We start from the raw sequence: 22,274 nt of genomic DNA on the forward strand, positions 1-22,274 counted from the left end.
TGATTTACATTTACGTATACGTATGCTTATTTGGGTCTTCGTTTTGCTGTCCTTGCAATTTGTGTGTGGTATCCATGTAAACTCTGGTAACCCTGCCTTTCAAGTCTGGTCCCTGGCCACACCCCTTAGCACTTACCCCTGACATCCCTTCCCCATTTAAGGAAACCACTTGATTCTCATGAAAGTGCAAAACCAAGGTGTGGGGGTAAGTGTGGAATTGGGAATTTGTCTAATGTCCACAATACAGATTATTTTTTATTTAAAAACATAAATATGTAATCATGATTACAATTATAAATACATCTTCACAGCTGCTGTCATTTTTTAAAAACACATACTGTACATTGAAAAGAAGAAGTTGCGTTTCAGTGAGTGAAATTGGATTCTTGGTTCTTGTTGTCGTTCTCCGAGTCCCTGGAAGGGAGACAAAAAAAACACAGAAACTTGAATACTATTATGGGGAAGTACCAGGTTTCTATTGTTTGAACTGGTGTGGTCTGTAGTGGGTGAGCCAGGTTAATGATTATCTACTGATAAGACATTGGGATGAACACAAAGTAGCATTTAGTGTATCATTCAACTACAAACTAACAACAACTAGTTACTCTTTGCATCTCCTGGACATTTGGAAACCCTATTGTTGTGTGTCCTAAGTAACAATACATTTGACATGTGATGTGACACTGAACCTTTGCTTGCTGCTGGTATAAACACATCCATCCATGTTCTATGCCACTTATTCTCACTATTATTATTTCCATCTTTTTTCTACTTAAAATATATATAATACATATTTACAAATGTATGTTTTAATGCACTACAATGATTTCCTGGTAAAAATATTTGAATAAAAAAGAAGCCCTTACCTGTCGGCCTTCATTATGCAGGTGAGGTCTCCATTGTGGTGTGAGGCATGACGTCATCGCACTCCATCGAAGACTCCAAATTGCGCTCATTGGGCGTCAAGGTTGCCATGGTGACGACGACCACCGGCTCATTGGGCACAGTCGGACCTCCGGCCGCTGTAAGGTTCCTGCGGAAGGAATTCCTGATGCCGGTGGACACCCGACTGGACAGCCGGCGGACCGCACCGGTGATGGCGCCCAGAGCGTCCTTGTCCTTCTTGATCAGCCCCACGTCGTCCTCAAGCTCCGCGGGGAGGACCTCGATGTTTCCGGAGTACCAAAAGACCCACCAGACGAGGCTGAGGAAGATGACAATGGCGCCGGCGTAGATGAGCAGGTCGTAGAAGAAGACGTTCACGAACACGCCAACGAGTAGCACGAGCAGTCCGATGACGTCAAAGGCCACAGCGAGCCAGAAACAACAAACGCAGCGACCCAGACCCCGGTACACCGGCTCCATGTCGGGGTCTCCAGAGCAATGTGGCGCCTGTTGTGTCAGTCAGGCGGCAGCAAGGTGAGCCGGGTGAAAGCCTCCTCCTGACAGGTGGGGGTGGGGCGCCCTGGAGGGGGGCGTCACGAGGACAGGTAGCTTGTTTTTAATCCTCTTTTTTTCAAATTGAATCTCTTAAATAATATACACATTTGGGCAAATTTGAAAAAAGATACAACAGTGTATCAAAATATTAAAACAACGCTGTTTTTGCTTCCATTTTTCATGAACTCATGAACTTTTCCCAGGTACAGAAAAAGTCTATACCTATAAATAGTGTTGACATATCTGTCCATATCTGTGTTTGTGAGCGTTCATAAATGTGGCACACAGCCACACCAAGGAGGTGAATGACACCACACCTGATAGATCTTAAGGCAGGTTGAAAAATAGCTAGAATTGACCTTTCGCACATTTGGATCTTAATGAGGTTTTATATGCTAAAGAAAGAATGTGGAATGAGACATAAAGCACTTTGAAAAAGTCATTTATTAAATAACAATTCAACTGAAATAGGCTGTTTAGCAGCTGATCAAAGTTTATCGCTCAAAAATTGCAAAAAAACTCTCCAAAATCATTTCTCAGTAGCTCCATCGTTCTTGTTTATCACTTCAAAAATTGGTTTGTTGATGCTTGAAGTGAGTGTTTCCAGGAGGCTATTGGGAACATTGCTCCACGTGGTGAAGGTCACTTTTATAAACTTCCTTTGCCATCCATCCCCAAATGTTCTGAAGCTCTAATGTTGTCGTGGTTAGTGTTCTGGACACCTCAGGTTCAAATCTCCACTGGTAAGCATCATCGGCATTCACCAGGAAGGGCATCCGGAATATAAAAGGGCTCAAGCCAAAAATCAGTTTGCGGATCCGTAAAAAGATCCGTAATAAGGAAAAAGCCAAAAGAAAGAAACCAATCGTGATAGACTGTACCGGGCATAAAACATCTCAGGTGGGATCTCCTTGTCCAGTAATGTTGGAAGCCATCTGGACCGTCAAGGTTCCATTTTTTCTCATCAGAGAATAAAACATTTTTCCACGTTTCAATGTCCCATGTTTGATGCTCCCTGGCAATGTCTAAACGGGCAGTTTTGTGGCGTTGAAGGAGATGAGGTCTCTGAATTTGTTCTTTGTTTTTGAACCCTTTTTCCTGTGCTGCAGTTGGCACCAATCAGATGCTCCGGCTCAAAGCAGGTGTAATTGTTTTGGGTCTACCACTTGACTTGACTTTCAATAAATGTAGAATGACTGTCTTATTGCATCCAACCTCAGCAGCAATGGCACGCTGCGAGAGGCCTTGTTTATGCAGCTGAACGATCTGGCCATGTTCATGAAGTGAAAGCTTCTTAGCAGTAGCCATGAGGAGGGCATGGCCGTATGAATGCCTGACAGAAAATTAGATTTTTTAGCAGATTTTGCCTGTGCTTAACTTAACTTTTGATCAGGTGAAAAACAAAATATTTCATTTTTTTTGTTCCAAATGGCCACACAGTCAGGAGATCCGGAAGACCTGGGTTTGATTCTCCGCTTGGGCATCTCTGTGTGGAGTTTGCATGTTCTCCCGGAGGGTTTTCTCCGGATACTCCAGTGTCCTCCGACATTCCAAAAACATGCAGGTTAATTGGCAACTCCAAATTGTCCATAGGTATGAATGTGAGTGTGAATGGTTGTTTGTCTATATGTGCCCTGTGATTGGCTGGTGACCAGTCCAAAGTGTACCCCGCCTCTCGCCTGAAGGCAGCTGGGATAGGCTACAGCATACCCGTGAACCTAGTAAGGATAAGCTCATAAAGATATTGTAGCTCTACTTAAAACCCCATTAAGGTCCAAATGTGCAAAATGCATAATCTAGCAATTTTTCTACCGGTCTGAAGATTTTGGTCAAGTCTGTATCAACATGCTCACAATTGTGCCTTCATAACAGGCCAATCCAAAATGTGCAATTTAACTGTATTTGGGGTTCAGAAAAGCATTTGGTGTGACCACCTTTGGCCTCAAATTCTGCAAACGCTGATCCAAGTGAGTAGTTAGCCATGCAAGAATTGTGAATGCAATTTGATCCTTGCAAGAGGACGTGCACTATCACTATGCAACATGAGTGCATAACCATGGGAAACAGTATCACTGTGAGCATTCAAAATGCCATCAATAAAACTGTTTTGCAGATGGAATGGCCAATGGGGTTATGATATTGTCATTTCAGTTTCCTGCTGTGTCTGTGGATAAAAGATTAATAGTCTAGTTGTTCGTACCAATGCAACTCATATCACTTTTGTTTTCATACGGCATGACGCCCACAATTCGCCTGGCCAACACACAAGGCCTGTTTTTGATGCCCCAACATGGTCGGTCGGTTGGGAGCACATTACTGCCAGGCCAGGTCCCTCCCTAAACCAAGGTTGTGTGCTTTGTGGAGGACAATTGGGGGAAAGTCTCTTACCAAGTAGTTGGCAAACAGGGTTTTGGTGACATGAGGTTTCCTGTCATGCATTCATTCTGTTGCCAGTTGATAAATAAAGTCCAGCTGGAGACCAATCACTGTGTGGTCCTTTCAACTGCCACAATTCTCATTGACCGATTCAAGACCAAATCCGATATGAGTGAAGTGTGTACAGACAGCAGCTGCTCGAGCCATCCATCTTCTATACCACTTGTCCTCAGTAGCAATGCAGGTATGCCAGAGGCTGGGTGCGATTGGTTGGCACCCTGGACTGGCTGCCAACCAATCGCAGCGCTCATACAGACCAAAACCAAAAAGTGACAGACTAATGTTTCATATGCAGACATTTTTCTAATCTCACATTCACCCTTCAACGGCTGTTTACTACAAGACCACATAAACTCAATCTTTTATTAGCACTGCTAATAAGAGTGTTTTACATGGTCATGCTTGTTTTACGCTACGACGATGCATGTTATGAAGTTTTGTCGTCAAGGCGCACTCCCATTCATTCTGTGCAAAAAGAAAGAGTGAACTTGTTTCAGCCATGCAGCAAAAGAATATGTAGAATAATGCTACTACACTGTTTTAGCTTTAACCTCATTTATGTCTCCCAAGCATGAGGCACAGTTCGCAGTGTCAAAGTGAAGGAGATGTCATAGAATGGTCACAAAATGGAGAAATGCCAACCAACATTGGTTTATGTACACCGTTCAACTGTGGTTTCATTATTGAGACGTCACTAAGCCAGTCTCTCCCTCACAACACCCCTTCTAGTGTATTTTGTTCATTGAGGAACAGGTTCGACCTAAACAAAACCTCCATTCTGTTGTAGAACTGAAACTCTTATGTAGACCGAGGACCTTGCGTAGTCATTACTGATAACTCCTTAAACATTCCTGACCTATAATGCTTTTTTCACTTTTCTGACCTATAAATGTAGTTAGAATGTTGTATTTTCCTGCTAAACGATGCCAACGTTTCGGATCATGAGGTTTGCGCATTTGGAAGTGAGTCCTGAAAGAAGTCTGGGATGGCTCAAACTGCTCGGCAGAGGGCGTTGCAAAACTGTTCTTGTGTGATGTAACAGAGGAGCAGGCTTCCTTATTGGGACGATACACAATTGACTTTCCCTAAGCTCTGTTTTTGGGTACATAAATGTGAAATATCCGCCCAACTGTTGAAGCCAGGACCGACACACCCCTGGGTAAGGTGCATTAATGTCGGACATGCTGAAGCTCCTCTGTCCAAGTGTGTCCGACAATGGGTGCTCCTCCTCGAGCAGGTGAGGTTGGAGGAGCTCCAAAACACTTTTCAATTAGCTCTCGAAAGACTTTATTCATTTATTATCAACTCCTATACCCACTAAATTAGAAAGTGTTGTTTGCAGTAGTTATGTAGTTTATGAGTGTGACCAATCACAGCAGAGTGGGCATGCCCACAGGTGGGTCGTGGATGGAATAAATTAAAACAGTTGTCGGGAAGCACAAATCCAAGGGAATAGAGTTGGTTTAGGTGCAGCTTCTGAAAGATCTAGAAAGTTTTTAGTGCTGGTTAGTGTGTAGCTGCTCTATAGTAGTCCACAACTCATATAAGGGTAAAAAAAAAAAAAAAGAGCATAATAGGTCCCCTTGAAAGCCTTAACTATATAAAAGAATGGTTGACAAACAGCCAGGTCATATTGTACATATGTACATAATGTGTGTGTGTATATATATATATATATATATAGATATATATAGATATGCTTATAGCCATATAAGCTCACAAAAATTATAGGAACACTTTTTTTATTGGCCCTGGCATGACTTGAATTAAACCTGTCTGATAATTTTCTGGTTGGTTGAGCAGCTGAGGGCCTTGTTAATCAATTTCAACTGTACTGGTGTTCATGGAATTAACAACAGGTGCACTTCAGTGGCAACAATTAGAAAACCCTCAAAACAGGACTGGATTTACATGTGGAGGTCATTTCAAGTTTCTCCCTCTTGATCTTTTTTGGCTGGTTTTCCACTCGTGCTGATTTTGGCTTGCATAATCATCTCTACTGGTAGTATGAGGCCATTCCTTAACCCTACAGAAGTTGCACAGGTTGTCCAACTTCTCCAGGATGGCACATCCACACGTGCTGCAGCAAGAAGGTTTAATGTGTCTCCCAGCACAATCTCCAGAACATGGAGGAGATTTCAGGAGACTGGTGGTTATCCTCAGAGAGCTGGACAGGGCCGTAGAAGGTCCTCAACCCCACAGCAGGACCAATACCTGCTCCTTTGTGCAAGGCGGAACAGGCTGAGCACTGCTCATGCCCTACAGAATGACCTCCAGAGGACCACTGGTGTGAATGTGTCTACCCAAACAATCAGGAACAGACTTCATGAAGGTGGCCTGAGGGCACGACGTCCTGTAGTGGGCCCTGTGCTCACTGCCCAGCACCATGGAGCTCGACTGGCATTTGCTCAAGAACACCAGAATTGGCAAGTCCGCCGCTGGCGCCCTGTACTTTTCACAGACGAGAGCAGGTTCACCCTGAGCACCTGTGATAGACGTGAAAGAGTCTGGAGAAGACAAGGAGAACGTTATGATGCCTGCAATGGCGTTCAACATGACAGGTTTGGTGGTGTGTCAGTGATGGTCTGGGGAGGCATATCCATGGAGGGACGCACAGACCTCTACTGCCTAGGAAATGGTGCTCTGACGGCCATAAGGTATCGAGATCAAATACTTGAACCCATTGTCAGACCCTACGCTGGTGCAGTAGGTCCTGGTTTCCTTCTAATGCACGACAATGCCCGGCCTCACGTGGCAAGAGTATGCAGGCAGTACCTGGAGGACGAAGGAATTGAAACAATTGAATGGCCTTCACGATCCCCTGACTTAAGCCCAATAGAACATCTCTGGGACATTATGTTTCGGTCCATTTGGTGCCGCCAGGTTGCTCGTCAGACTATACAAGAGCTCAGGGATGCCCTCACACAGATCTGGGAGGAAATGCCACAAGACACCATCCGTCATCTCATTAGGAGCATGCCACAACGTTGTCAAGCATGCATACAAGCTCGTGGGGGCCACACAAGATACTGAAAAGCATTTTGAGTTGCAGAAATTAAGTTTTGGAACAAATGGACTGGCCTGCCACATCTTCATTTCACTCTGATTTTATGGTGTCTACACAATTGAGCCCTCTGTAGGCTGAAAACTTTTATTTCCATTAGAAGACTTGGCATCCTTTTGTTCCTAAGACACTGCTCTGTCATTATTTGTATAGATATCCAACTTCATATTGAGATCTGATGTATCTAATGTTTTTTTTTTAAAGTGTTCCTTTAATTTTTGTGAGCAGTTTATAACCCTTATAAACCCTGTTATGTGGATTAATTTTACGGAAAGATGTGAGGATTACCAGAAAAATATCTCTCCAAAAAGTTTTTTTTCTTTATAAATGATGAGCATTTTTTCCAAACATTTTATTGTTATAGTTGTTTGCTTTATATCATTTAGACACGCTCAAGCAGACAGCCAGAACGCAACGAGAAAGCAAAAACCGAAAAGCAAAGTGAGACATGTACACCAATGATAAACATTTTGGTTTCAATTTGTGGAATTTTTTTTCAAACTATTTCTTTTTGCAATATATTTCTGAAATCATGTCATCATCCAAGCAAAAATGGTGGTCCACATCGGTTCAGGTATTTTTTTGTCATTTGTCAAGATCATTTATAAAGCAAGAAAATAAATGAAAAAAAAAAATAATCAAAGTCATCATGAATAGACCAGACTTGGGAGGTGGGAAAGGTGGAGGGCGGGCAAACCCTGAAATGGCATAGCTGAGCTCTCAATATGAGAAAGCTGACTTGTGTGGACTTCATCTTGGATTTCATCTACTGAAAACAAACTTCGCTTTATTGTATAAGTTTGTTTTTCTCAAGCTGATCTTGGGCAGAGGAAGGTGGCTGTCAGAGGGAGGTGCCTTTGCCGCTGATGACACTGAGCGGGTTATGACTGAGCTCCACCCCTTCCGTCTGACCTGGGATTTTCCTGCAACAGCATCTTCAGTCCCGTTCAGCGACCAGCTTCAGAACCTTACCGATGGCAATGGTTTTGCCTGCGAAGCACCAAAAAAAACATGATCATTGTGTTGATTGGCTTTCAAATATATTTTTCATTTAGCTGTTGAATTATGCAGACTGTTACAAGCGGACAGGAGCAAATAGGAGATTGCAGCCTGTAAATACAGTAGCTCCCCACTTTTCACGGGGGTTACACTCGGTAACATCAGTGAATGGTGAAAAACCATGAGTAATTGTTTTGCCCATAAAATACGAATATTGTTAGGTCTTTTTTCTATAGTTTTCTATTCCGTGGTCATGGAGCCTATTCAATTATTTATTAGTGTACTGACACATTTTGTACTTTCAATCATACATGTCAAATTCGGGCCCACGGGTCAGATTGGAAAATATTGTGTTTGGTGGGTGGAGAGCCATGTATAATAAAAAACAAACAAACAAAAAAAACATTTTTTAAAAATGATTAGTGATTTGTGGTTTTTCACCATTCACAGGTCTTCCTGGATCATAACCCTGACCAAAGGTGGGAAGCTCTCTGTTTACCATTCAGGTAATGTAAAACATGCATCCAGCATAAATAGGGTGCAGCTCTTTTCTGTTAAAGCTATTGACTTTTAGCTGTCCTGTGGGAGTTTCTCGTATGATGCCGTTTCACGGTCACATTGAGGTTGGTCATATTAAACCTTCCAGTTCTGTGCCACCACAGAAAACTTGTGCATGACAAGTATTGCACTCGGCTCTAGCGTCTTTTTACATGGCTGGCATCATTCTTGCTCCATGAATGTGTTCAACCTCAAGAGTACCACTTTGTGATGTGACTTGCTACAAATCTATTCCATGTTCATGGATCCTACACATTTATCTATGAGTAGTGTGTTGCAATGTGATGTTACCTTCATCCCGTAAGGTAAACCGTCCCATCTGTGGAAAGTCTTTAAAGGTCTCGAGGCAAATGGTTCCTGCCGTGCGCAGACGTGCAATGCAGACCTGATCTTGCTTAACAAATCGCGGCCGTGTCTTACTCTTGTCTCCTGTCTTTTTGTCTACCAGACAAATTAAGGCCTGTAGAGGTGAACAGAAGCACAGAACATTGGAATCTGCATGTTCAATACTTCTCAAATGAGCAAGTACTGGAGCAGTAATAGTGAACTATGTCTTAGAAGAGTTTGATTTTAATTCAAGAGTTGCACACATTTTATTACTTTGTTTCCTAGATGACTTACCGTAATCTGCACCTCTTCAATGCACGTGTGAATGTGAAGAACAGCATTATAACCAGGACAGATGATAGATTTATGTTCGATGATGACAATCTGGAAGGTGAAGTAAATGTAATGTCATTTATATGAATCTGCATCTATATGAACCTGAATCTATATGAATATGAATCTGGTTTGCGGTTTCACACAAGATGTGGACTGACCTGGGCATCAAAGGTGCGTCCAGAGTGGCAGAGGTTCTCCGCATTACACAGAATGAACCCAGGAAGGATCTCCTCTTCCTCAATTCCCTTCAACCTCAACTTGAGATTTTCTCCTGGTCCAGCATCGTCCGTCTCCACGTCGTCTGACAAGAGGCTCAACACCTCCACTACATGCTGGAAGAAACAATGACATTCCAATTTATAAACTTGCACCAAAAATTACTTGCGTTCAAGGTTCAATACGACTAATGTTACAAGCTGTCACTGTTTGTAGTTTGTGCATTTTAAACATTTTGTATGTAAGTATGTGCAAGTCCTTCACTGCCCTAGAGGTAATTTTGGAATACAATTAAATGCTGGGGACATTGCAAACCTGTCCAACAATGGCAACAAAATGTTAAGAATGATTTTGCTAATACACATAAGTTTATAAAATTGAATCAACTAATTCTTTATTGCTCACAATTCAGCATTTTCAACCCTGCAAGTGGGTTTTTGAAAAAAAAATATGTGTTTTACAAGTTATATAGTATAAGTTTTTTTTATGTCTTCATGCTTCAAGGCAAATGGAACCATCCCTTGATAAAGACCAAGGGCTGAGATTTCACACTTTTGGCAGTCTTGAACACACCATAGCGGCTGTGAGATGCAAATGTAACATGTATTTACGGTACATCATTTCTACATCGTGACTCCAAATCCATCTGTTCCGCATCATCTTACATTATCATTCACTAGTTTTAAGTACCTATACATTTGTTAACATTTGGGGTGGAGTAGGGTGGGGGGATCTATTAGGTGCAGATCTTGGAATGTACCCTGAAAAGCGGGGATGTGCTGCATTGGAAACATACTTACCCTATTTGGCATCATGACCAGCTGTTGCGCTTTACTGATGGAGCCCGACTCAAGTTTGCCGAGAATCACTGTGCCCATGTCCTGTAAGACACATACATATGAAGAGCTTGCAACCAAAAGGCGCTAAATCCAATTTTCACTAAGTTGCATGTTTTTCATGAGTTTAATAGACCTCTGTCATGTGTATCCAAATCACATATTTTGGTCTTGAAATCATTTTTAAAAATCTGAAAAAAGTGATATGAAATGTATGCTTTCAACCAAAAGGCGCTATTTCCATTTCAGATTTCAACCAAAAGGAGCTAAATCCCTTTCTTTATTCTGATTGGCCCAAGTTTCCCATCTATTGATAATCTGACCAATCAGAGAGAATACAATTGGCACTGCACACACAGAAAGCCAGTATCAGTGCGCATCCTATTTTGTTTGTGTACATTAAGTACACATATGATAGTTACAGTATGTTATGCAATTCAGGAGAACACAAATTGTGTTTTTACAGTATTCTGTAACATGGAAGTTTTTTTTACGCCATAAAAGGCATGTCTCTACCTTGACACCTCCAACTTTCATGAGAAACATTATTTTACTTGTACTAAAAAACATACAATGTAAAGAGTTTGTAATGAGATGATTTTTGTCACTGTCACCTCCATGGTGCAGTCAAATATGAGCACTGCTTTTAATAAAATTTTTATTAATTTAATTAATAATTATTTTGTATTGTATGTTGAGAATGGCTTCTGTGTTGTAATTATTTTATTAGCATAGCACATTAAAGCACCTTACATTCTTTTACAACAATGCCATTGAAGAAGTTAAAGGTGACTTCAAATTTATTTCAGCCAAAAGGCGCTAAATCCGAAAAAAAAATTATTAAAAAAAAATATAAAATACATGGTGTGTGCAGGATTTTTATAGCATGCATTTTTATGACCAATATTGATAGCTCCTTCATTTGCAATATAGACTTGATGACCAAATAGATTGATATGTGCGGAGTTAAAAATCTTAGATTTTCTCGAAATCAGTCAAAATGGATTTAGAGCCTTTTGGTTGCAAGCTCTTCATATACTCATACATTATTGTTAAGAAGTTCAGACAATGAGCTAATGTTGTTTAGTTTCTTTCGGCTTTCTCCTGATTTCAGAGTAGCCACAGTGGATCGTATAATCTGTGCAACTTAAAAGGGTCAATTACAAAAGGTTGCCTTTCTTACTTGCACTTTAGTAAAAAACAAATAAAAAAAAACATTTTTGAAGGATATTTAGTTTACAGTTTTCCCCTCCAGTATATCATTACCAAAGCAACATAGATTCTTTCTAACCACAATGTTTTAGGGTCAACATAAAGCCAGCTGTATACAGTGAATAGTCCTCTGCTTAACGCATGCACTCATGTTGCAACAAGTTAATACCCAAATGTTTGGTGTGTGAGTGCTTCCTTTAAAGCATGTTGATGTGATGTTTTATTGAAGTAAAGTAAAAATAATGCATGTTTAAATTGATTCTTACCTTGTATTTGTCAACAATGGGCAATCTGATAGGGCCATCGCTTGATCTGTTAAAACTTGGCAAATTGTCCAAGTGTGGAATGAATGGTAGACCTCTGCAAAATAAAATAAAATGTTGAGCAAAAAAAATAGTGAAGAATGAAGCATCAACAATGGCCTTTATATTTTCAAATATGAAAGACTTACGTGTACCAGGAGCACATGTCAGTGGGTTCCTTCAGGTTGGCCCCCGTCAAGCCAGAACATGGCATGAAATGAATGTCTTTCTTTGGGTTGAAGCCCACCTTCTTCAAAAATGGCACTAATTTCTCCTTACACTCTTCATATCTGAAAATATGAGATGGTAAGAATCTATATTGGTTATTAATTATATTGGTATATATATATATATATATATGTATGTATAAATATATATAGCTGAAGTGCAATCACCAATTCCATCCATGATCTTATGTTTTTTCATGTTTCCCATTTTTCTGACATTGATAAAGCTGTGGAATGGGTAGCATCACACAGTGTAGCTAACAACAGCTATGTCATAAGTTTTTACAGTATTAATGACAAGTGATTGCACTATTTCTTTTGTACTTCTGTGTAAGTGACAAGCTACATCATCAAGTTCGTATTAGCTAAAATGTTTGATGTACTAATATATACACACACACACACACACACACACACACACACACACACATACAGTGCATCCGGAAAGTATTCACAGCGCTTCACTTTTTCTATATTTTTACAGCCTCATTCCAAACTGTATTAAATTAATCTCTTACCTCAAAATTCTACACAAATTACTCCATTATGACAATGTGAAAAAAGTTTTTTTTGACATGTTTTGAATTTATTAAAAATAGAAAACAAAAAAATCACATTTACATAAGTATTCACAACCTTTGCTTAATACTTTGTTGATCCACCTTTGGCAGCAATTACAGCCTCAAGTCTTTTTAAATATGATCCCACAAGTTTAGCACACCTATCTTTAGGCAGTTTTGCCCATTCTTCTTTGCAATAAGTCTCAAGCTCCATCAGGTTGGATGGGAGACGTCTGTGCACAGCCATTTTGAGATCTCTCCAGAGATGTTCGATCTGGACTCTGGCTGGGCCACTCCAGGACATTCACGGAGTGGTTCCAAAGCCAAACTTTTAAGATCTTGGCTGTGTGCTTCGGGTCGTTGTCCTGCTGAAAAATGAACCTTCGCCCCAGAGCGCTCTGGAGCAGGTTTTCATCCAGATATCTCTATATATTGCTGCATTCATTTTTCCTTCTATCCTGACTAGTCTGCCAGTTCCTGCTGCTGAAAAACATCCCCACAGCATGATGCTGCTGCCACCACCATGCTTCACTGTAGGGATGGTATTGGCCTGGTGATGAGCAGTGCCTGGTTTCCTCCAAACATGGCGCCTGGCATTCACACCAAAGAGTTCAATCTTTGTCTCATCAGACCAGAGAATTTTGTTTCTCATGGTCTGAGAGTCATTCAGGTGCCTTTTGGCAAATTCCAGATGGGCTGCCATGTTCCTTTTACTAAGGAGTGGCTTTCGTCTGGCCACTCTACCATACAGGTCTGATGGTGGATTGCTGCAGAGATGGTTGTCCTTCTGGAAGGCTCTCCTCTCTCCACAGAGGAACGCTGGAGCTCTGACAGAGTGACCATCGGGGCCTTGGTCACCTCCCTGACTAAGGCCCTTCTTCCCCGATCGCTCAGTTTAGAAGGCCGGCCAGCTCTAGGAAGAGTCCTGGTGGTTCCAAACGTCTTCCATTTACGAATAATGGAGGCCACTGTGCTCATTGGGACCTTCAAAGCAGCAGACTTTTTTCTGTATCCTTCCCCAGTTTTGTGCCTCAAGACAATCCTGTCCTCGCAGGTGTACAGACAGTTGTTTTGACTTCATGCTTGGTGTTTGTGCTCTGACATGCACAGTCAACTGTGGGACCTTATATAGACAATTATTATATTTCCAAATCATGTCCAATCAACTGAATTTACTGCAGGTGGACTCCAATTAAGCTGTAGAAAGATCTCAAGGATGATCAGTGGAAAAAAGATGCACCTGAGCTCAATTTTGAGCTTCATGGCAAAGGCTGTGAATACCTATGTAAATGTGATTTCTTAGTTTTCTATTTTTAATAAATTCAAAAAAAGTAAAAAAAAAAAAGAGATTAAATTAATACAATTTGGAATGAGGCTGTAACATGAAAAATGTGGAAAAAGTGAAGCGCTGTGAATACTTTCCGGATGCACTGTACACACACACATATATATATAGTATATATATATATAGTATATATATATATATATATATATATATATATATATATATATAAAAAGAGCCTGTTCATTGCAAGAGTGACATAGAAGATTAGTGCTCTATATATATATATATATATATATATATATATATATATAATATATAAAAAGAGCCTGTTCATTGCAAGAGTGACATAGAAGATTAGTGCTCTTATTGACTGACCCATCTACCTACCTCTCCAGGCTCCAGTTGACTGTGGGGTCATCCATTTTATTCACCAGAACAATCAGGTGCTTGACACCTGCTGTTTTGGCCAACATGGCGTGCTCCCGCGTTTGTCCACCCTTTTCAAAGCCCGTTTCAAATTCACCTTTCCTGGCAGAGATCACCTAGATAACGTGATTAACATGATATTTCTTTTGTTAAAATTATAGGACTTTAAATTGTTGCACTCAAAATGATTCAACAGTTATTATAAGCTGATTTTCTTTTTTAATAAAAACAAACTTTCAAGACCATTCATCATTAGGAGGCTGCATTATTATTTTGTTTTGTTTATTAAAGTGTCATAAACTAAAAACTTTGTAAAGAAAACGATTTACACTCATGGTTGAATCATTTTGGGTCCAACTGTATGTTGCAACAAAGCTAGACATTGGTTATTATGAGGTATCTAACGGCAAGGTAGCAAACCTGAGTTCCAGTATTCAAAAGAAGGTGAACACAAGAGCTGTATGTTGCTAGCATCAATAACAAAAGGGATTTGTTGATTGCTGTTTTCTTAACAAAAACTAATTGGTGGAAAACTTGAGTCATTTTGAGAGTTTGACAAATATTTCATGGCACTTGGAAGATAAATATGGGTCTTTTCCTGTACTCACCAGCACAGCCAGGTCAGCTTGTGATGCACCTCCAATCATGTTGGGCACAAAGCTCTTGTGGCCCGGTGCATCCAAGATTGTAAAGTGCTTTTTGTCTGTCTCAAAGTATGCTCGGCCCACTTCCACAGTCTTGCCTTTGTCCCTCTCCTCTTGATTGGTGTCCAAGGCCCAAGACAAATACCTGGAGACATCCAAACACCATCTCTCATATTTATTCTACTAGATGTCAATATAATGAAGTTGACCCAATACATTTACATGTTCACCACCGTCTATGTTGTATTCTGAAATAAAAGACAGAATCATATACACTCACCAGGTTTCTCTGTTCTTCTCCTTTGCTTCTCTTTCATACTTCTCCAAGGTTCTCTTATCTACCATACCTGTCAGATACCTAAAAGAAAAGAAAGGAATAACAAAACAGTTATACAATATGGAGGATTAATTTATTTTCATTCACTGTAATAGAGTGAACCAAAAAAAAAAATACACCTTGCTACTCACATGATTTGCCCACCAATAGTAGACTTTCCAGCATCTAAAGAGGAAATACAAAGAGAAAGGTATGTTTTCTTTTATATGTTTGGAGTGTCATAAGATCTCGCAAGATCAAAAAGTGACAAGACATCTCATTGAGGAAACAAAAGGAAATTATAATAAATCACAAATGCAAGTGAAATGGACAATTTTGCTGGTCTCCCTATATTGCCATGTGCATGCGTGTCTGCTTTCCTCATCTTTTGCCTCCAAACAGGCAGGAAGAAGGTTGATGGACTATACTGCTGATGGGGATGTCACTTCATGTCCAAAAATCTGAACTATCCCTTTAAGGGTTACAAGTAAGTGATTATAATATCCACTTGTTTTCTTTTGTATTTGTATTCATATAAACCACACATGCACACGTAATACAGACGACTGGAGTGTATGTGAATGCATCTTGTGGCGGCCGAGTGACAACAAGCATATGTTGTTCCGATGATGAACGGACTAGAAATGTGTTTGTGAGCTGGGGATATATATATATATGCCGTTGAAAACACACTCTTGTTGTGTTGAGGTTCAAGGTGTTGAGGTGTTGACTCTGCGGGAATGCTATACTGTGTCATATTCTTTGTCATAACAGAGGTGTGGCTTGCCATGATACGTAGGCACTAATTAGACTAAAACATGTTACACTATTACACTATTATGTATTATAATATGTATTATCATAAATTAGTTTTTAGTCTCAAAGTGAAAATGTTCCAAAAAGTGTAATTTTTAATTAACAATAAATAAACATTTCACAACACCTGCATTTAACTCATTGTAACTCTGTAAAATACAGAGTTTGTCCAGTCATATTTTAATGTACATACAACAATTTTGTATTTATGTGTACTGACCTACATGCCCGATGAACACAACATTGATGTGTTCCTTCTTAGGTGCATCCGACTGCGTAGGTGGAACTTTGGGAATGGGCGTTTCCTCTTCCTCCTCCATCATCTCTGACCCCGTCTCCTCAGTTGTCGCTACGACCACTGGGCCATGGTCGCCACAGCAGCCACCTCCTGGCTCCTCCTCGTTAGCAGCATCTTTCTGGTCCCATGGCTCCTCTGAGGTCATTTCTGTGTCGCCGTTCTCCATGGGAGCTGCAAAGACAAATATTTCGGACTTATTGTTTCATTACGAAATATTAACTGTAGTAAATTTCACTTACAAAGTCATTGATACATATTTATGAGTATGAATCGCTGATATCCATATTCAAGTTTTTTTTTCAGTGCATGCAGTATATTTACACATACAGGCCTACACACACACAAACACTTGGTTTGCACACTTTTTTCTTGCCCTGATTTGAAAAATGTTGAAAGAACATTTTAATTCCAACAAAATGCATATCTATGAAATACTGTTCACATATGTTAGTGAGCACCTTTTCCAAAATAATCCATCCACCTCACAGGTTTAATATATGAAGATGCCAAAAGGCCACAAAATGTGCATATAAATTGTGTTGGGTGGGAGTTTGAAGGGGAGACCACCAATTGCCTCACAAAGTGAAACACAATACAGCTCTTCCACATAAGCGTCGATCAGGTTGTGGCCAGTGGAATGTTGGTCCACTACTCTTCAAACTGTGTGAAGTTGCTGGGACTGAAGACACCGTCATATACGCCAATCCAGAGCATCCCAAACATCCTCAGTGGGTGGCCTATTCAGTGAGTATGCTGGCCATGCAAACACTTCTTCAGCAATTGTGTCCCCTGCCACTTTGTGCTTCCCAGCTTCACTCTATCACTCATGGTTATCCAATAGTATACTAAATACATTTCAGGATTTAATATGTCCAATGATTAGGCAAAATACATGCATAATTAATAAACTGTCATTGATTTTTTTTGTTTAAATTAAGCATTAATTAATCAAGCTAATTAATGCTACTGTTAAGTTCGGTGAAACAAGTGCCAGACTTGATGGCTTTTATTGCACGTTTGAATTATCTCACAACAGGCACAATAATCGCTAATAAAACACGGACTACTGTTGTGACCATAACCCACACCAAGATGAAACTCAACTCTGAACCCTCGATGTCAGCGTTTTATGTCTTAAAGGGTACCCATGCTCATTTTCGACCCTTTGTATTGAAATATGGTCTCCTATAGAGCAGCTACACACAATAACCCGCACAGAAAACATTTTAGATTTTGCAGAATCTGCACCTATTACAGCAGTATTTCCTTTGATTTGTGCTTCCTGCCAAAATAGTCTGTTTTAATTTATTCCACCCACGGTGGCCTCCGGGCTCCCTATCTGCTGTGATTGGTCACACAGTCAAAGTGCTTCCTTACTATGACCCATATAAGGAAGCTCGTCCCTCTGTGACATCACAAAGGGGTAGTTTTACCCCGCCACAAAAGCGGTTACTTCAGGAAGTCTCTCAATGGTAAGTAGCTTCAGCATTTTGGCGTTTTCTACAGCACCGGTAACCGAATGTGGCCACTACAGTGGGTTGCAAAAGTATTCATACCCATGAGAGACACTCAATTTCTCGGCACAGAACAAATGAGGTGTGTTTCCCCTGTACATGAAAGGAAATAATAATGATAATTCATCAAATTTGGCGAACTCCAAATTGTCCATAGGTATCAATGTGAGTGTGAATGGTTGTTTGTCTATATTTGCATTGTGACTGAATGGCGACCAGTCCATCCTTTTGAATGAAAAGTATTCAGGAAACACTGTACTTCTACTACGTACTGTTCGGAATTGAATATTTTCATCTTTCAGATGGTACAACAACATGCTTGTGCTAATCTGACATGAGATGATAGTAAGGCCTTTCACTTGTAACTTGGTCATCTAAGGTCTGTCACAATAAATGTTGCTGGTGAATAATTGCGCTATTAATGATCAACCTTTTTTGAAATTGAAAACAATTAAAATTATCATTCAAAGATCATTGTGTCATGTCACATTTAAGCCACTAGATGCTCCAGTGTAGTGTACCTGTGTGAGGCATACCCTATTAGCTACAAGGAGCATCACCACTTCACACACACAATTCCTACTCCTGGTGTCAAAAGAAACATGCACACACATGCGCAGCAACGCAATAGGTGGCTAACTGATAACACTGATAACGTAATTCATAACATTAATCTACCATTTTTCAACTTTCTGGAATTGCATAGCAAGCCAGCATGTGCACGATGACATACAGGAGCACAAAATTTAACACACAAATTTTGCTTGTTGCTTGGATAACAGACCTGTGGCGCAGGTTCCATTAAAAATGAATGCGCCGTTGCCTGTGTGGTGCCTATAAGGAGAAAGTGCACGTTTGCGAGCATGTATGTTAATAAAACTTAAGATTGTCCATCTCTGTGCAATATCAGGATGTTAAAGTACTTTGCAAAATGCACATCAAATAAATGAGACTTTTCAGAGTTGCTAAAAACACCATAAATAACATTTCCAACATGTTTGATCGAGTAAATTCGCCTACAGCTGATCGTATTCAAGCTTCACCCCTGGTAATTACTGTGTAATAATCATGCTGTCTAATCAGTATCTTATGCCATACTGCAAAGGTGGATGGATTATCTCAGCAAAAAAGCAGACAGATTGGGAACAGCATTTGAGAGAAACAAGTTTTTCAGTAGACAGAAAAAGTTTTAGCTGTTTTGAGCTCATTAAAGATGGGAGCAAAAAGTAGTGTCTATATTTTCGGTTTATATGTCGGGTTCATATAACAGATGTCAAATGTATCAAATGTACATTAAGTTGGTAATGCCGAGGCAAAATTGAAAACTGATCTACATTTGTTTTGAGTAATTTGACTAACCTTACAGTCGTATAGGAGGGCTTTTGTTTACCCTTTCCGTCCAGTGTAAGACTACAAATGTCAAGACAGTGTTGCTTCTTGAAGCTTGCAACACACACACACACACAGGCCATACATACCAGCACTTTCTGCCACCTCCATGTTCGCTATTTTTTCAGCAGCAACTGAAAAAACAACATGCTTTATTATTTCATTGTCTTTGCTAATGCAATATATTGAGGTACAACATGCATATTTTCCTATAATAAAGTTTGAGTCAGAAGTTGAAGTATAAATGTAGGCATGTATGTTAGACAGGTAGAGAATAATACTTTCTCATTAGTAAAAAAAAAGTTCACTTAAATGAAATTCAACAGTCATGCAAATTCCTTTACAACACCACCACATTGACTTGATTGATGTGCCATTAGCACATTTTGTGTTGTCTTTTTGGCCACAAGCAATGATTCATATAGTCATCATTACGTCGCCTCTTGAATTGCAATGTGTAATATCCACGTCACACAACACAGCAATGTCCACACGTAATAGAGACCAAAAATGCTAGCTATGCAAAAAACTTAGTTTTCAATCGGATAACAGTTCATTTTATCCATTGCCCATGTTGCTTTCGCAGTGCACCGTTAGCGGGAATAACGGATTTAAGTTGGGTTAAGAATAACGGGCCGGTTCAAGAATGAAACCACACGAGCTAACACACAAGCTACTTAGCATTCACTGCTAACATGCTAACGCCGGTCGAGGTCCCCACGAGACATTTAACACTACTCTGTAAAAATGACAATGTGATAAAAACAATAATCTAAAATTGAATTAACAGACAAGCTAGACTGTGATAAAATAATCACACGGCACCAGACATTTCTCCATTGAATAAAAGTAAATGGCACCGGAGTTAGCGGACACGAGCGCGTGTTTGCTCCGAGGCCAGCGTGTTAGCGTCAGCACAGTCCATGTTGAACTACTCGCTTCTTGCTAAGCTAGCTAGCCCAAACGTGACAGCCAGCTTACCCACAGAGTCGACATTTTCCGAGTGTGCTTTCACGGCAAACGCAGGGACAAATTCAGCGGCATTCACATTGGGAACAAAGGGCTTTGCGTTCACATTCAACGTTGTGAAAGCGGATTCAAGTTGTCCGTCGATTGTGGCCTCCACATCGTCCTCTTGTTCCCAGGAATCAGGGGCAGTGTCTCTCTGGTCCATCGTGGGTTTGGGATTTTTCACTATAGTGAGATTTGAGCGACGCCGTTGTTGGGCTGCGTAAGTCTTCACGCAAACCCTGAATGTTCAGGTCACACCTTTGACCGATATAAAGCGTCCCAACCCAGGGAGGAATGTTTTCAATCCGACCCAAGGTAGCGGCCGGTTTCTACCAATGTAGACGCCAAAGAGACTATTAGACTCAGCACTCCGCCAGTCTTCTGCTGGAAGCTCGTGCGCACCCCCCACCGGAAATACTGCCCGCAGTGACACCTGGGATATGAAGTATACCACATTTGTCAATGGAGGGCCGAAGCACCGCAGGTTTTCTCTCCAGCAGAAGATTTAATTGATGAGTCCCTTCCCTGAAATTGAAGGTGGTGCTTTAGTTTTAGCTGACAAGTTTAGATTTTTTTGTTTTTTTTTCATATTTAAATTATATTTAATACAATTTAAATAAATACACACAATAAAATGTAAAAAAAAACACTTGGCAATAGCAAGTGTGCACATATTCGATATTTTGTCAAAACATACGGTACTGCTACGATGTCTCTTTCCATTCTGTAATTCCCATCACCTCATTTTTGAGGGCACTCCTCAAAATCAATATTTATTGAAATAGAAATAAATATATGTTGTACAAAAGCAATTTGTAATAGAATGATGATTTAAATAAAGAATGATTTACTCATTTATATCTCTTAACTCTTGCCCCAACTGCATGTACATATACATTGGAGACAAATAACAGGTGGAATAAACAGCTTTTTTCAAAGCTTAGAGGAGACCACCAATATTGGGTTCTCTTTTGATCCCAGCTGCTCTTTTGGGGAATTTCACCCATCATCCACAAAGTAAAACAAAACTCAAAAGCAAAACACAACAGCAGTAGCGGCAGCTCTAATGTGTACAGTGCATCCGGAAAGTATTCACAGCGCTTCACTTTTTCTACATTTTGTCATGTTACAGCCTCATTCCAAACTGTATTAAATTAATCTCTTACCTCAAAATTCTACACAAAATACTCCATTATGACAATGTGAAAAAAGGTTTTTTTGACATGTTTTGAATTTATTAAAAATAGAAAATAAAAAAATCACATTTACATAAGTATTCACAGCCTTTGCTTAATACTTTGTTGATCCACCTTTGGCAGCAATTACAGCCTCAAGTCTTTTTGAATATGATCCCACAAGTTTAGCACACCTATCTTTAGGCAGTTTTGCCCATTCTTCTTTGCAATAAGTCTCAAGCTCCATCAGGTTGGATGGGAGACGTCTGTGCACAGCCATTTTCAGATCTCTCCAGAGATGTTCGATCGGATTCAAGTCTGGACTCTGGCTGGGCCACTCCAGGACATTCACGGAGTGGTTCTGAAGCCAATCTTTTGAGATCTTGGCTGTGTGCTAATGTCTACTGTCTATATGGTCAAGGTACATGACCAGTCTACTGAGGTCAAGAGCGCTCTGGAGCAGGTTTTCATCCAGGATATCTCTATATATTGCTGCATTCATTTTTCCTTCTATCCTGACTAGTCTGCCAGTTCCTGCTGCTGAAAAACATCCCCACAGCATGATGCTGCCACCACCATGCTTCACTGTAGGGATGGTATTGGCCTGGTGATGAGCAGTGCCTGGTTTCCTCCAAACATGGCGCCTGGCATTCACACCAAAGAGTTCAATCTTTGTCTCATCAGACCAGAGAATTTTGTTTCTCATGGTCTGAGAGTCATTCAGGTGCTTTTTGGCAAATTCCAGACGGGCTGCCATGTTCCTTTTACTAAGGAGTGGCTTTCGTCTGGCCACTCTACCATACAGGCCTGATTGGTGGATTGCTGCAGAGATGGTTGTCCTTCTGGAAGGCTCTCCTCTCTCCACAGAGGAACGCTGGAGCTCTGAC

At 40.4% G+C, this 22,274-nt stretch overlaps 2 protein-coding genes across 3 annotated transcripts; both read right to left on the reverse strand.

The window, feature by feature from the left end:
• Positions 1-242: 242 nt before the first annotated feature.
• On the reverse strand, positions 243-1,441 carry LOC131103306 (transmembrane protein 238). Its single transcript, XM_058049451.2, has 2 exons — positions 867-1,441; positions 243-414 (listed from the first exon to the last, which is right to left on the reverse strand). Exon 1 carries the CDS (start codon positions 1,363-1,365, stop codon positions 880-882), a length of 486 nt encoding a protein of 161 aa, XP_057905434.2. The 5' UTR covers positions 1,366-1,441; the 3' UTR covers positions 243-414; positions 867-879.
• Positions 1,442-7,263: 5,822 nt separating this feature from the next.
• gspt1l (G1 to S phase transition 1, like) lies at positions 7,264-20,629 on the reverse strand. Of its 2 annotated transcripts, XM_058049935.2 has the most exons (14): positions 20,183-20,629; positions 19,291-19,335; positions 16,221-16,469; positions 15,337-15,370; positions 15,149-15,226; positions 14,833-15,013; positions 14,186-14,340; positions 11,876-12,016; positions 11,691-11,784; positions 10,177-10,257; positions 9,319-9,492; positions 9,119-9,208; positions 8,789-8,957; positions 7,264-7,930 (listed from the first exon to the last, which is right to left on the reverse strand). In XM_058049935.2, exons 1-14 carry the CDS (start codon positions 20,373-20,375, stop codon positions 7,878-7,880), a joined length of 1,737 nt encoding a protein of 578 aa, XP_057905918.2. In that variant the 5' UTR covers positions 20,376-20,629; the 3' UTR covers positions 7,264-7,877. The 2 variants fall into 2 exon arrangements, with proteins under 2 accessions (XP_057905918.2, XP_057905919.2); XM_058049936.2 differs by lacking the exon at positions 19,291-19,335.
• Positions 20,630-22,274: the final 1,645 nt, after the last annotated feature.

This window comes from Doryrhamphus excisus, linkage group LG16 (assembly GCF_037039965.1).
Source record: "Doryrhamphus excisus strain RoL-2023G ecotype Guam linkage group LG16, RoL_Dexc_Guam_v1.1, whole genome shotgun sequence".
Taxonomy (NCBI): Eukaryota; Metazoa; Chordata; class Actinopteri; order Syngnathiformes; family Syngnathidae; genus Doryrhamphus; species Doryrhamphus excisus.